Raw genomic sequence first — 15934 nt, forward strand, 5'->3', positions numbered from 1 at the left:
GACCCCATAGACGGCAGCCCACCAGGCTCCCCTGTCCCTGGGATTCTCCAGGCAAGAACACTGGAGTGGGCTGCCATTTCCTTCTCCAGTGCATGAAAGTGAAAAGTGAAAGCGAAGCCGCTCAGTTGTGTCCTACAGATTCACCAAATTCCATTTTTACAGCTGGACTACATTTCCCAGCCTCCTTTGCAGTTAGCCGCACCCATGTAACTGAAATCCGGCCAGTGAATGTACACAAATGATAAGCACCTTCGCTGGGGTCCTCCACTCACATCTCTGCTCTTACCTTCCAGTTGGACCAGAGGAGCTGTGAGATGGAGAGACCGTGTGCCTGGGTACGGAGCAGAATCGCCGACCCCTGCCCCACGGACCTTTGTTCACTTACTACTTGAGGAAGAATGAGCATATGTTAGCTTAGCCCCTAAAATCTGGAGCTGTTTGTTACCACAGTGAGCCTACTATGACTGATAACACAGTGATAACATGTGATTATATGGTGTTTTAGAAGTTTGGAGCTGGAGGACTCCAGAGAAATTTATTAACCTAGTCCTGGCATCTTAAAAAGAAGAAAACTGGTCCATCTATTAAATGAGATGTAATGTGGCCTTTTGGACTTCCCTGGTGGCTCAGCTGGTAAAGAATCCGCCTGCAATGTGGGAGACCTAGGTTCGATCCCCGGGTTGGGAAGATCCCCTGGAGAAGGGAAAGGCTACCCACTCCAGGATTCTGGCCTGGAGAATTCCATGGACTGGATAGTCCACAGGGTTGCAAAGAGTCAGACACGACTGAGTGACTTTCACTTTCAGAATGACCTTTACAAGGAATATGTAATAACATGAAAAAACTGCTTTTAAAAAATAAAACAAGACTAAAATGCTTCAGAAATAGAAAACCAGAAAAGATTGGAAGTAAATACACAAAAATATTACTAGGATTTGGGTTGCAGGCCTATGGGTGATTTTTGTTGTCGTTATTTTCTCCTATTTTCCTGAACTGAATACATTCTACTTTTAGAGAGGAAAAATAAAACACATAAAGTGCCATGGTAAGCTTGTCATTGGATGAACTCAAGTCTTTGGGGGCCTCGGACACTGGGGAAAAAGGCTTAGTGCATAAGGGGCTCCCCCTCCATTCTACCAGCTCTCCATCCGGCCAGTCCCCATCCCTCAGACTTCCCTCCTCAGAGCCGGGCCAGCGGGGAGCAGAAGCCCGGGGGCAGCACAGCCCAGGACTCACTTGTTAACGCAGTCTTCCCTCCTGTTGTAGGCGTGGATGGTTCCCAGGCCCTGCATGGACGAGGTGATGTGGGAGAACCAGGGGGACCGGCTGATGTTCTCCACCTTCTTGAGCTCCTGGATTCCTCTGTGGAAGACGCTGCAGGGAGACCACGAGAGCCCCAGATAGGGTTTCCCAGGGCTCCCCTTGGCTCACTCAAACCCAACTGGGCGCTCAAGACAAATGTAAGACGGCCGGTGCCACCGAACAAGGGAGGAGGGGCTGGCCCGCCGTTCTCCCCCAGGAGCAGCCATCCCTGTGTGTCAGGGAGGGAGGGAGGGTCTCAGAAAGTCGAGCCACTCCTTCCTGCGTTCTCAGTTCTGAAGGCTTCCTGTAGCATGAGGGTCTCACTGCATGCGCTATGACTCTAGTCTTTTCAAAGACTAGAGATTTTCACACACTGCAACTCCTAAATACAAGCCAGCCACTTTGGGGTGCCCAGCCAAACAGAAAGGGCTTCCCCGACGGCTCAGTGGGTAAAAAATTCGCTTGCAATGCAGGAGACACAAGAGGCGAGATTCCTGGGTGGGGAAGATCCCCTGGAGAAGGGCGTGGCAACCCACTCCAGTATTCTCGTCTGGGAAATCCCATGGACTGAGGAGCCTGGCCGGCTACAGTCCAAAAAGGATCGCAAAGAGTCAGACACACCTGAGTGACTATACACACAACCAAATAAAAAGGGATCTCTTCCAATTCTGGAGGAAAATCTGAATCTGGCATATCAACTGCCAGTGTGTGGTCTTCTAAAGGCAGTTTCAAAGGTAATTTTGAGCCATATACGAACATCATCTCCTTAGGAACTGACTTTAAAACCAGACTCTCCACAGTATGTAACTCCCCCGGGCCCCAGTCAGTGAGAGATCACTGCCCTCAGCACGCACAGTGGCAGCTGACCCATGACAATGAGTGACCCAGGGCAGAGGAAGAGAAACCTCATTTGTTCAGAGCTCAAGTAAGCTGGTTAGAAACATAGAACAATTCAGTCTGGATCAGCCTGATCTGGCCTGTCTTACAGCAAATAAGAATGCAGTGCAGAGAAGAACCTTTTGCAAAGTAAATAAAAAACACAGAGAGGAGAACAGACAGGAACGACGGTCAAACACGTGGATTGTAAAAACGAACACTAGCCCAGGGAATCACTTTTCTTAATAAGACGCGGCACCCAGACGTGGGGGATTCTCCAGTGGCTCAGTGGTAAAGAACCTGCCCGCCAATGTAGATGTGGGAGACATGGGTTTGATCCCTGGGTAGGGAAGATGCCCTGGAGGAGGAAATGACAATCCACTCCAGTATTCTTGCCTGGAAAATCCCATGGACTGAGGAGCCTGGCAGGCTACAGTCCACGGGGTCACAGAGTCTGACACTGAGCGACTGAGTGGGCATGCACCTTTTATATTTGTAAAAAAGACCTGCAGACATCATTTTTATTAGATCATCACAATAAACCGTTGAGGCCAGACACGGAGGCCCATGTGTCCTCTCTCGCAGTCACCAAGGGGGCAGTGGGAGACGGAAGTGAGAGCCCAGCTCACCCAACTCCCAGGGCGCACGTGCTGGTTCCCATGGTGATGCCAGCTTCAGCAGAGGATGCAGTCTGCCTCTCCACCCATGCGTCCCTGCATTCACATTTCCCACTGTCGGCTGGCTCATCTGTGGACTTGATCCACAGCCTTGAACTACCCAAAACCAAACCCCTAATCTTGATCACCCTCAACTGCATCTCCTCCTGCGTCACTCATATCTGTCTTCACATTGCTCCCCATCTCGGATGCATCCTTGGCCTCTCCCATCCCCTAACCTCAGTGGACTCTCTTGGAAATGGCTTTAGGATCTACCTGTTTTCTGCCAGGACTGCTGCTGCCTATGTCTCATCTCTCAGTCGGACTCTGCCATGCAAGGGTCTCCAGTCCTACAGCCCTTCCCCGTTGTTTCTGAAGCTTCATCCACCCTCCACACTGTGGTCAAAGCAATATTTTGCGAGCTCAACTCTGAGTGTGGTGTCCCTGGATTTGTGGGCTGGATCCTTTGCAATCTAGGGGACCCTCTTCAAGATGCTGTGTGTCCAGTCCAAAGCAATTTTGCTGAGTTTTATTGAAACTCAAAGTTTGTATAACATTTAGGCAGCCTAGTCTCATCTGACCCTTGCGAGAACCCCTTTGGAAGAGGGTAGTTGCATGGTTTGGTGGTTACCATTTTAGAGATGAGGAGACCGAGGCTTGCAGCATTCCTTGACTTCTCCAAGGTCCTCCAGCTAGTTGTGCAGCAGAGTTGGGACTCTGGTGCAAATTTCATCTGATCTCTAATCCTTAGCCCTCATGCAACACCACCAGCTGCTGGCTGAGAACTCCAGCTCATCCAGGACAGGGCAGAGCTGGGTTTCCTGGAAGGCTGGGACAGATGCTACCCTCCTGCTTTTCCCCAGGGTGAGTGAGAAGGTGGGCACAGGGACCATCAGTGGTCAGATGGGGCTATTTCTCAAAGCTCAGAGAGACTGAGTACTGGTCTCCTCTCTCCTGCAGTAGCAGAAACCGCAGAGCCCTGTGGTTAAGAACATAACATCAGTCAGAGAGCAACGACTGTGGCTACTTTCCTGACCTGGGACCAGTGACTTAATCTCCCAACCCTACCCACCTCTCAGCATGGCTCTGAGGATCAAATGCCTGATGTACGCCGAGCACTTAGCGCAGCACCCAAGTCAACATGCTCTGGCATTCACAGAAGACAGCAAGGACTCAGCACCACCGGACACCACCGGTCCCTGCCCCAGTTTTGTGTGCTCCGCTTTGAACAGCACATCAACCTACCGTAACAGAATGAAGAAGCCTACAGCCAGGATGGCCAGGACTAAAAGGACAGCGGGAAACACAGCAGCCAGTATCACGAGAATAAACAGCACCATGAAAAACTGCTGCAGAAAGTTCTCAGCGTGAAACGGCAGCCTCACGTCCAGCTCGTCCATATCCTTGGAGAAGCGGTTCATTAGCCTGCCGGTGGGCGTCCTGTCAAAGAAGCTCATGGGGCTCTCCAGGATCTGCAGGTGACCACGGAGAGTCAGGGTCGAGGTGCGCGTTTGGTGGCCGCCCCCCGCCTGCCAACACCCCGGGAGGCCTGCCCGGTGCCTGGGATCGCGAACCAGGCCTGAGTTTCCCTCCGGGGCCCGACATCCTGGGAAAGTGAGGCTGCGGCCACCGTGGAGGAGCGTGACGGGGGAGGGATTCAGCCTCCATGAAGGATGGAGGGATTTTGTGCCCCAGGGCAATAAAAAGTCAAGTTCCACTGTCTCTATGCGGCCTCCCCTGTGCGCTCCAGCCAGGGACCTCGCGGCCGCTAGGGAGTGAGGAGGGGGTCCCAGGTACTCAAGAGATGCTCTCTGGGCCTGCGCTCGCCGGCTTAACACCTGACCACCCTCACCTTCACCCCCAGCCCTGTCGGGTCCATGACACGCCTGCAGCTCCCCAGAGTTTGCCTTTGTTGTTGACAATCAGATATGGGAAACTCAACGGTAAGCTCGGCGAGCAACTGTGTCCACCCCAGACCCCAGCACTGCGTCTGGAGCATCGCAGGTGATCTGTATAAACCCTACTGACTGCTGTACCGGGATATGCATGCAGCCCCAAGGCGAGGGGCAGGGGGACTGTACCTTGTCAAACACTCGGTCATGCAGGGAGGAGGAGGCCATCAGTGTAGTCTTGGTGAACATGAAGCCTTTGGTGATGCCAAACACCAGTATGGACACCATGCTCCCTGGGTACACCCACTGGTACACCCTCGGCCCGGAGTCTGCCAGCACCGTGCCCACCTCGCACGTGCTCATGTTGCTGTGAGCCCCACACATCATCTTGAGAGGAAAACAAGAAGCACCAAGAACTGATCAACTGTCAAAAGAATAGGAATTTTCTGGAGAATGTTCCCGGGGAAAAGAAACTAAACGGACGAGCATAAATGATAAGGATGAATCAGGTGGTAAAGTCAAGTCAGTTCCCTGCGGGGCTCTTGAACTTTGCGTGGGTCCTCCTGCGGGGCTCTCTGGGATGACAAGGGTGCCTGGCTGACGAGGCTCAGCACAGTCAGTGGAAAAAGCAAAACAGACAGATCAGACATGTACAGGACAGTCATCTTGGAAACCAACAGTGCCTTAGGGGACTAGAGGTGATGCTGGGCCAGGAAAGTCACAGAAGCAACAACATGTGGATTCCACAGGCTGGCTGTGCAGCCCTCAGGAGGCACAGACAGGTCAGGGAATCAGCGACCTGAAGGCAGAAGCCACCGGGCCTTTGGGGAGACTCAGGAGCATCTCTGTAGGAGGGGTCAGCCCCAGGGCCCTCTTTCTTTCCTTTTCTGGGGGCGCACCTAGGAGGGCACTGGTTCACTGCCCTGGAGTCCCCAGGGGGTAGGAGAGAGTCTGATGAACCAAAGACTCTGGGAGGATCCAAAGTGACCCCACTTGGCTCCATCGTGCCCCAGGAGAACACATTTTTGCCTCCATTTCTGGGGAGAGGCCATCTCCTCCTCCTGAGAAATTGGCAGTTTCATTCTTTTCAGAGCTGTGTGCTAAAAGTCAAGACTGCCTTCGGGGCGCAAACAAGCATCTTCCTTCTAAATGCCATTTTGCTGATTACAGCCCTAGAGGAAATGTAAACCAGAGGTGGTGGCTGATGGATGCACATCCATAAAAGTGAGAGCATCCCTGGGGAGCTAATCGACCAAAGGACCAGCTTAAAGAGGAGGCTTCACTGTGCTGTGGGCTGTGTCCACGGTGTCTGGGGGTGGAGCCAGCACGTGGGTAGGCCGTCATGGCTGCTGCCCAGTTAGCCTAGCACTGGCCTCCTGGGGAGGCTTTACTCTGACTAACACCCTGGGCTCTCCAAGAAAAGGACTCTTCAGGAGCAAGCCAGGATCTGGGGGAATGTTCCAGAGGTGCCTCTCTTTCTGCAAAGTGCAGGCCATCCCCCTGAGACTGGTCTCAGGGAGCTGTACTGAACTCCAGGAGAGCAATCCCATCCTCTCCTCTGCCTGTGTCTTCCCAAGGCCTCCCCACTTTGGTTGTCATAGCAACAGCACTATACCAAAATGTAATCTTAGAGGATGGGGAGGCAACCTCACAGCATTTCCTGGGGGCTCCAGGAAAGCTTTGAAACCATGGGCCAAAAGCTGGGAGAGTTTCCAGCAGGCCTGAGGGAGAGTAGACTTATCAGTCCTCAAGAGGGGCCTGGCCTGGATGCAAGTTAGAGAGGCAGGGAGGCGCCTGCAGGAGCCCTGCAGCAGATCCAGGCTGACTTTCGCATGTCCTCTTCCTTTAGAGGGACTTTGGGGAGCCAAGCCAAGTGGAAGCCACTAACATCAGATAGTGTCCGTGATGAGATGTCAGTTTCTCTTCAGAGACAAGAAGATGGAAATTCACGTTAGGCTTCCCCAGTCCCTCCCAGACTCTCCTTGGAGGTCCCTTACGACAGAGGCTGCAAAAAACTGACCCTATCCTGCCTGTGCGTGACTCCAGACAGGCTGCATTTGCCCGGCACAAGCTTTTTAGCCAATCCTTTAAAGTTCGAAAGTGGCACATACAAATTCAGATGCCCCGCTTGTCTTGAAAGATCAAAGGGGATTGCGGGAGTCAAGTTGCGTTGTTATAAGCCGCTGACCTCCGTCTTGTGGAGGGGGCTGTGGGAGGCTCATTGTGTTCAGACTCTCTGTTAGCAACTGACTCAACATTTGCCAGAGCCAAAGGGGAACTCACCTGTGAGCCCTTGTCTAACCAGACACCCAGCCACCAGCTGCTGAAGGCAGAGCTGCCGATCATCAAGAGGAAAAGGGACACCACGAAGAGAGAGAGCAAGTACCCTGCAGGGGAAGAGACAAGGCCAGGGGCTGCAGAGGCCGCGCGGCAGCGGCGGGCTCCTCTTCCTCGGGGTCCAGTCCTGGCGGGGAGAATCGAAGCCTATAGGGAAAGGGCTTCCACCCTGGGAACCACTTTCTAGGCTGACGTGACAACTCTGAGCATTAGGTCCCAGAAACCCCAATGGGGACATCTATTCCACCTGGTTGGAAAATGGATCCAAATGTCAACATGTTTAAAAAGGGAAAAACACCACTATTCACTGTAATAGAAGTGACTCACTGTTTTGAAAACAAACAAATTTTAAAAAAACCCGGTCTTGCTGGAGAGTGACAAGAAACGGAGGTATAGGTATCTTTTGCACAGGGCAGCGATTCTCGCCCTGAAGGCAGGCAACGAGCAGATGGCACTGCACTCGGAGATTAGAGTGCAAGGTTACACACGCAGCACAGCCAGGTCACGCTGCTGCTCATTCAGTTTCAATAAATAGCGTCTGGCAGCTTTAATGGAGATAAAGGATGATTCCATTTAAAAGGCCACTTTAGCAGACTTTGGATTATAAGGGGAAAAAAATAAAATCACTGATAAACGACCCTAGCATAAAGAGAGCAATTGTTAGAGGAATCATAAAACATGAACCCAACAGTTTAAGAAAGAATTTTTAATGCAAATTAAATCAAGAAACCCGTTGTTTTCTACCAAACCTCCAGAAGCCTTAATGTACGTGTGATACGTTTTCCAGGTCACAGTTCCTTCCCGGGGGGACTCAGTCTGGATGAGCTGGTGCGGAGGAACTGTGGAGACAAACATGAGTCCTGTGACACCCCCAGCGGGGTGGCCCCCTCCCGCCCACCTCTCCACCCCCACCACTAAGGCCAGCTGTCATCCTTCCTTCCACTAGCCCTATGCTTTGAAATTCCCAACACACTTCTGCTCGTTTTATCCTGGTTGGTCCTCATGACAGCCTAGTGAGGCAGGGGGCTTTCAGTCTCCTGAGACATATTTATTAAGCAACTACTATGTGCTCAGAGTGCTGCAGTCCATGAGGTCGCAAAGAGTCGGACACAACTGAGCGACTGAACTGATGTGCTCAGCTCGGGGGAGACAAGGGTTGTCTTTGTCTAGCTCTACAGAAGCAGATCCTAAGAAGAGGATGTGAGCACATGCAATTTACTCCGGAGCTAGAGGGTACAGGGAAAGGAAGTCAACAGCAAAAGGTGTCTCATCAAGGCAGCGCTCCCTGCTCCGCCCCCCTACCCACTTCCATGGGCAATGGTAGGTTATCTCAGCACAGAGAGCTTTTAGACTGGGGCATCGCTACACCTCAGAGGGTTTTCGCATGATCAGTGAGACCTGGGATGTTTCTACACCAACTCCCATTGGCATCCGGTGAGGGCTCCCCCCAAGGGGTTAATTTCCCCACACTTCAGGTTTGACCTGTGGCTGGCAGCTCTGAAAGAGCTCCAGGCAAAGGCCTGCAGGTGTGAAATGCCAGCTGGGAGTTGGGCTGGGTGGTGCAGACGTGCTGAGGGTACCCAAGCCGTCTACTACAGGGCCAACAGGAAGGTCTCCACCACAGACATCACACCATGAGAAGAAACCAGGGCATCCTCCCAGGTGGGTCCCTGGATCCCACCACGTGGCTCCCCCAAGTCCTTTCCATTTTCCAAGGTGTAAGGGCAAAGGACCACCAAGCTCCCACTGGAGCAACGTCCAGAGGTGCAGGCATGAGCTCCCAGCAGCCAGGAGTGAATGCACGTCTCTCCCCTCTCCAGCATGAGAGGTACGAGAATGTCGGCTCCGAAGGAGCATCCTATGCTTATGCCTGGCTCTTGTAAACAGAGATGATTGGAGCCTGACAAGGGGTCCCCCCTGCGCAGCGCTCTTGGTACCCTGCCCCGGCAAAGAGAGCTCGCATCTCAAAAGTGCCTCTGTGAACAGAGCTGCCATTATCCCCTCTGCCTGGGAACACTCGCTCGGGCTTCTTTAAAATGTTCAGCCTGACTTTTGCTCATCATTGTGTCTCCCTCTGGGGCTGCAGCATGCAGGGGTCGCCTTGATGGGTCAGCAGAGCCTAATGAACAGCATCCTGGAACGTTAAAGGACCTGTCAGACCCCCTTGCAGTCCCAACCCAGTCAGCTCTGCTGCTGACACTGCGTACCTTTGCGGGCTGTGCCGCCTTCAACTCTTCCATCCCTACAGCTCTCAGAGCATTCAGCTTCACATCTTCCCTTTCCTCTTCAGAGAAGGGGGTGGGGTGAGGAGGAGAAGAGGAGCAGGGTTTACTCTCCCCACAAGACCCCGAATCCTCAGTAGCCTGGAGCTTTCCTAGGAAAGCATGGAAGAGACTACCAGGGCCCCACTTCAGCCTTGGCCGCCTCCAGAGTGATAAAAATACATTGTCCAAATGGGCATGCGTTTGTCACAAGCACCATTAATGGTGCCAACTTCCATCGATGTGAAGACTCACATTTTTTCCCACATTTTAACATCTCTGAAATCAGGATGTGCCCCGTTCGGTAGCATGCCATATCATTTAATTGGCAGAGACTTTTCTTAGTGGTACATAAAATGACGCTGCTCTTAAAATAGATGGCATCTTAAATGTGATGAAATATACTAAGGTTTTTTTTTTTTCAGCCACACATTATTGAGGGGCCTTGCTGTGGGCGTGTTTAGGAAGGTGCATTTTGATTCCTGTCTTCTCAGTGCCCTTCGAGGGGCAGGGTATAGAGCAGGTGCTCAACAAATGCTAACTGGATGAAGGGATGAAAGGCAGCAGAGTCTAAGAAGGAGACGGAGTTTGACCCGCCTGGTCCTTGGCAGGTTTATCTCCCACATCTCTTCTCTCTGCATTCCTGGAATTACCCGTTACCCTCGACCCCAAATCCCCCTGCTTTCCCCACCTTTTCACCAGAGTGTCCTGGGCAAACTCCTACATATGCTTAAAGGACCAGTTCAAAGGTCACCTCTTCTGGGACGCCCTCCCTTCCTGACTTCTTGCTCCCACTTCAGCTCCCTATTCCTCTGATCACATCTGCCCATGATTATCCTTTTACCTATGGCCCCCACCGAACCAAAAGATCCTGAAGACAGGGGCAGTCTAGCTTAGTGACTGGCATAGAGTAGAATGCTGAGTCCTTATTTGTGGGAAGAATGAATACCCTTACTCCACCGCGATCTCCTCTCTGCTATACAATTCTTTCTCAACACTCAGCATAAAAACTGGGAAACATCTCATCTCCTGCGTGTGCATTTTTTTGATTATGCACATGATCTCTCTGCATTGTTTCGATCTTTCCAAATAACAACAACAACTAATAACAATCATAACTATATGTCAGGCACTGTGCTAGTCATTCTATGTAGAGTTTCTCTTGTAATCTTTGCAAGAACCTATGAAGTTGGTACTCTTATTTCCCCCATTTTATGGATTAAGAAACTAAGGTTCAGCATGGCCAAGCATCTTGCTTCAAAGTCCTAAAACTACTAAGTGGTTGAGCCAGAATTAAAACTCAGGGAGTAGAACCCCAAGGCTTACACTACAGTAAACCACACAATTCCAGCTGCCCACAAAGGACAGCATGCCTGCACTTCTCTATCCCAAACGGTAGATGCCCAACAAATACTCAAGAGTATGTAACTGAGGGAATGAACAGTAAATACCTTTTATGTCTACAAATTCTGATTCTGTTTCAGATTCTTTTCCTTCACGTTTCTCATCTCCTGGAGCCAAAACTAGGGTGAGAAATAAAGAAAGATCTGTGTCCACTCATGAGCCATGAGTGATAAGAGAAGTGTGATGGGAACTCTGATTGTACCAGCATCTTCATTTCTCTCAGCAGGGCTCTCCTTCAGGGCTTCCACCGCCGCCGCATCGTACATGTGCTCAGGATCCTAGAGACAAAATGAAATTCCTCTGAAAACGAAATGACAGAACTTCAGGCCAGAAATTATGAGGGGAGGCACCCAGTCTCTTGCACCCAAGTAGGGAGAGACTTACCTTGAATTGCAGCCCACGGAGATTGTGAATCAGTTTTGCATAGCGTCCCCTCTCCTCCATTAACTCCTTGTGGGTTCCCTTTTCACAAATCTCCCCGTCTTCCAACAAGATGACTTCATCACAAGACTCTAAGAACTGCAGGGATATTAAAGCAATCTACAGTGAGCTTCTGTCTTGGAAAAGAGAGAAGAGCATGGTGCTGGACTCCTATCCAGTAGCGTCCTGGGCTCATGTGATCCAGGGGGTCCCGATATTGGGAACACTGATATTGAGGGTCAGATAATTCTTAGTCGGGAGTGAGGTGGGGACTGACCTGTGCATTGCAGGATATTTAGCAGCCTCTCTGGCTTCTATCCACTAGATGTTAGGAGCACCCCCCACTCCCAGGTTGTGACAAGTAAAAGTGTTTCCAGACATTGCCCAATGTCCACTAGGAGATAAAGTGGCCCCCAGTTGAGAAACACTGACTTAGTGCCTATGTGTCTCATGAGAGCAAAGGGGGCCTTTAGCTGTCACTGTGAAGCACGATGAAACCTCCTCTGCTACTGGTCCCTATATGAGCCTCCTTGCTAAGAAATCTGATCACGGGAACTTGGAGTATGAAGTTAACAAGGCCACTGAAGCCATGATTTGGTGGAGAAGGAAAGCATGACCTCAGCGATGGCTCCCCTCTGTTGTAACGTTACAATCCCTCCTCGCCATCCTTATCCAGCCCGGGAGATGCAGCCCATGGCACAGCCCCTGGCCTCCAGGCCACATTACCTGGCTTGAGGAGTTTACACCAGCCTTATCTGTACCTTCAATGATAGCATCCTACATTTTGTCCAAAGCACTTCTGTTTTTCTGATTTGAGTTCCTTTCATTTCTGTATCATGCCTGAGATCAAAGAGCTGCTAAGAGGACTTTCCTTTCATTTTGGAATGAGACTAAGCTCTCCCCATAGGATCAGCCCATCTGGGGGCAGGAAGACCCTCCTAGAGGTGGACAAGATGCTATGAGATCTAAGATAGTTCAGCCTAAACAGGGCTTTGCAATTAAGGTGAGAGGTCTTCCCTTGTACTTTGGGGTTCACACAAGGGTTCACTTGATGCTCTTGATTGAAACCCTGAAAGAAGTAGCTACATTTGGTCCCTCTGCATCTGTTGGGGTTTGTGGGAAAGAAGCCAAATGACAAGTTTTTCTTGGCCTTGGACAGCTCCAGCCTTTCTGGCTTCTTTGGACTAACTGCCTGGTTCCATGTCCACTTTCCCAGACAGGCCACGGAGGAACAGCTGGGTCTTAATATCCAGTTGAGACACTTTCTGACAGAAAGTCTCTTATCTCTGCACAGCATCTTCTAATTTTCAAAGCCTGATTTCATCTCCTCTCTGTCTCCCACAGTCCAATCAAGAAAACAGGCAGCATGATTATCAGCCCATTTCCCAGATGGGGAAACTAAGGCACAGATGTGAGAGCACACATCCCAGCCCCTGACACTCCCGGTGAAGCCCCTCTGGCCAGTGAGCTCCCAGTTCTCTTCAGGGAGATGGAGAGTGATCTGCGCAGCTTTGTTCTCCAAACACAAAATCTGGCCCTGGGTTGGATGTCAGCAGTCGGCCGCTGGCCTCATTTCATTTGTTTCCTCAAGTTTCAGAAGAGCAATTGTCCAGTCTGAGCACCCAAAAGCATCCAGATTGCCTGTGGACCCCCGAGTGAAAGTAGCCGGGGAAATGTTCTGGAAAAGCCCAGGGGGCTTCAGGTCCGCCTCTGAGCTCCTCCTTCCCATAAAGGATGACCGGATTGAGACTCCGGCGCCATCTAGTGGCTGCCTGTATTTTCAACACGCAAAAAGTAAGATGACATGACCTTGGTGAAAAATAGAGTCTCTGAGGAGACTGAGCCTCCTGGGATCTAGTCTGAGGTCATTCTGCTGGTGAGCAAGGTTCAGAGACTGGGCCAGGGCCAAGGCCACGTTGTACCCCTTGAGGACTCCTGCACAGACAGCTCTGACCCACATCCGTCGGACCCTCCAGGAGGATAGCCCTTCCCACTGCCTGTGGTCTCCAGGGACTGGAGCCTCACGGGGCAGAGCTGTGGTCACCACATTTAGCTCCCAGGCTGGGTGAGAGCCTGTTCTGGGTCACCTCACGGGGGCCCAGAAGAAACCCAGCCTTGTCCACACCCTGCCCCTGCCTAGCAGAGGAACAAGGAGCTCTTATCTCACCCGCCCAGCTAAGATGCTTGCTGGAGGTGATGGACACCACTCGGGTAAACCCCATACGCTAAATGCAGATGCTCGGTGCTTCTTCTGAGACAGAGAGGCAGAGGTCGGGGCAAAGCCACAGGTATAGGAAGACCTGGTTTTCCTGGTCCTTGAGAACCCGGCCTTCTTCAGCTAGACCTTTTGGCCACTGACAGAGGAGCCTAAAGATGCTGGCTACTGCATCCAGTAACCATGGCAACTTCACATACTGTCAGCTCGGAGCCCTCCCCCAGCTTGTCTTACCCTTGCAAAGGCCGGGAGTCCCATCTCTTACTCCTAGTTTAACATTCCCCCTGAGTCAGAAGACAGGACTTCTGCTACCACTGCTCCAACTGACTTCTCATTATAGTCCAATGCTGGGGGCTCTCTCCTCCAGCAACACACACACACACATGCACACACAGATGCACAAAGCACACCTCTGGGACTCACTTACCTACTCCCTGTAGATGAGCCAGGACCGACCTAACTTATCTCAGGGTGGAGAGGGGTCCTGAACCCTTTCCGTGGGGCTGACACAGTAAGTACTGCCGCCACTTTGCCAAATTCCCAAGCTTATTCAGGGAGTTCAGTCAGTCCCTTTTCTGGGCAATATTCATGTTCCTAAGCCTGAGAGTGGCTCTGAGTGGGGAGAAGCTTCTTGCCTCAGGCCTGAAGTCCTAGTCTCCAGCCCCTTTCCCCTAGGGAGTGATATAAGGGGCATCTGAACCCCGATCAAGTGTTCCGCATCTCCTGTCACCCCCTACCCCTGGCCTCAGGCCTGCCCAGCCCTTGATGGAGGAGAAGGCTGTTCCTACCGGGCTTCCCACCTCCCCACCATCAGTGATCCAGAGCTGGAGGAGGTGCCCCATGTCAACCCCACAGGTAGGGGTCAGGTATTCCTGGAGAATTTCCCTCTGATGGATGGTCTTGGCTCCACTGAGCCCAAAGGTAGGGTAATGGAGGCCAAGCCCAGAGAGGACTGGGCAGGGCTCCACGCAAGCCTGGATGGCTGGGGACCATCACAGTGTCCCCTGCCCCTTCCCTGACCTGGTCCAGGTGAGGACTGCAGGTTTAGGCAGAAGAGGAGTCTTTGCGAGCATCAGATGCCACATTCATTTCATGGCCTCATGGGTCCTGCTGGTCCCAGTCACCTGCAGCTGGTGGGTCACCAGGACAACGGTCTTCCCCCTGAGCGCCTTCTTAATGCACTCCTCAAAGACGTGCTTCCCCACGTGGGCATCCACGGCCGACAGCGGGTCATCCAGCAGGTAGATCTCATGATTCGAGTAGATGGCGCGGGCCAGGCTGATCCTCTGCCTCTGCCCCCCAGAGAGGTTGAGGCCCCGCTCCCCGATCTGTGGACAAGAGCAATACTACGGTCCATCATGAGGCCCCATCTCTCACCCCGCAGTCCTTGGGGACCAGGAGCTTCCTGGAGACTCTTCAGCAGACCGCACATCACTATAATCCAATTCCTCCACCCCCTTCCAGAAATGCCCTGGCCATACCAGGTACCCTGAGCAGTGGGAGGCTCCACTTATGCAGGAAGCCTGGTGAGCAGTGGCAACTAGGGAAATGCTCCTTCCAGTGTTGAGTGAGGGGTACCTGGCTCACAATACCACCACCCCAGTACAACCCCATAGGGAGGGCTTCATCTTGACCAGTAGCACCAGAGGGCATTGTTGAGCAGGAATCTCTCATTGTGGAGCAAGAAAGCCAGGAGACAAGTGAACAGGGGGGAGAAGTGGATGGGAGCAGAGGGTCAAGCAGGGGGTGTCTCTATTTGTCCACATGTGGATCAACTTTTCACTCCCACTAGGCAACTCTAAGCTCTATGAAGAAAAGAGATGTGTTTGCTTTGTTGACCATTACATTCCTAAGGCCTGGCACCAAGCCTGGACCAGAACAGGTGCTCAGCAAACATTTGTTGAAAAGGTGAAAAGCCTAGGTTGCCTGCTTGAGGTGATTCTATCCAACTGACCCCAAAGCGAGCCTCCAGGACTTCAGCCAGGCGTTGGACTGAGCGCTAGGACAGGATATGTGAAGTCAGACAGGAAGAGTCCCCTGTCTCCCGGGAGCTCACATCTTAGCAGGGGCGGGCAGTTTTAGTTCACATAGTAATGGCACAAGGGAGATTTTAACAGGTGCCGACTGAGAAGCATAAATGGAGTACTCTGGGGCATATTACTTTAGACTCTGGGACTCAGGGAAGTCTTCTCAAGGGGATGGATTTGGAGTGGGATCTCGAATGGTGGTAATCGGCAGGAGCAGAGGTCTAGACCCTGGAAGGGAGGGCGCAGCTAGGCAAGCACGCAGGGGTGAGTGAAAGCAGACGCTGGCAGTGGCTTGGGCCTTGGCGGCTGTGGCGGCCCTTCCCCTAATGCAGGCACATTGCGGCACCAGCAGAGTGACAGTGGGCTCTGAACAGGCCTTTCGTCAGATGCCTTCCTTCTCCGGGCTCCTGGCAGATCGGAAGACTGTGCAGAGGGCCCACTGGGATGGGGAGACAGAAGATGGTCTGGGGGCTTCCCTCAGCCACCTGAGTTGGCAGGCTCAGCCCCCGCCCTTTAAATGAACACCTTTCAGGGGAGATATCTG

The 15934-nt window shown here is 52.1% G+C and overlaps 1 protein-coding gene across 4 annotated transcripts in view; it reads right to left on the reverse strand.

Annotated features, from left to right (window-relative positions):
• ABCC12 (ATP binding cassette subfamily C member 12) overlaps positions 1–15934 on the reverse strand; it is a 61212-nt gene that overhangs the window by 14689 nt on the left and 30589 nt on the right. For 2 of the 4 annotated variants that reach the window (XM_060397916.1, XM_042231367.2), the window contains 9 exons: positions 14488–14691; positions 11113–11247; positions 10931–11006; positions 10776–10847; positions 7813–7902; positions 7010–7113; positions 4916–5113; positions 4080–4306; positions 1237–1374 (listed from right to left, as the gene is read on the reverse strand). In XM_060397916.1, coding sequence (XP_060253899.1) covers positions 1237–1374; positions 4080–4306; positions 4916–5113; positions 7010–7113; positions 7813–7902; positions 10776–10847; positions 10931–11006; positions 11113–11247; positions 14488–14691 — 1244 coding nt within the window. Of the gene's footprint in view, positions 1–1236; positions 1375–4079; positions 4307–4915; positions 5114–7009; positions 7114–7812; positions 7903–10775; positions 10851–10924; positions 11007–11112; positions 11248–14487; positions 14692–15934 lie in introns of all 4 variants that reach the window. The other 2 variants (XM_042231368.2, XM_027977609.3) reach the window with 1 other exon arrangement.

Source organism: Ovis aries, chromosome 14 (genome assembly GCF_016772045.2).
Source record: "Ovis aries strain OAR_USU_Benz2616 breed Rambouillet chromosome 14, ARS-UI_Ramb_v3.0, whole genome shotgun sequence".
NCBI classification, from domain to species: Eukaryota; Metazoa; Chordata; class Mammalia; order Artiodactyla; family Bovidae; genus Ovis; species Ovis aries.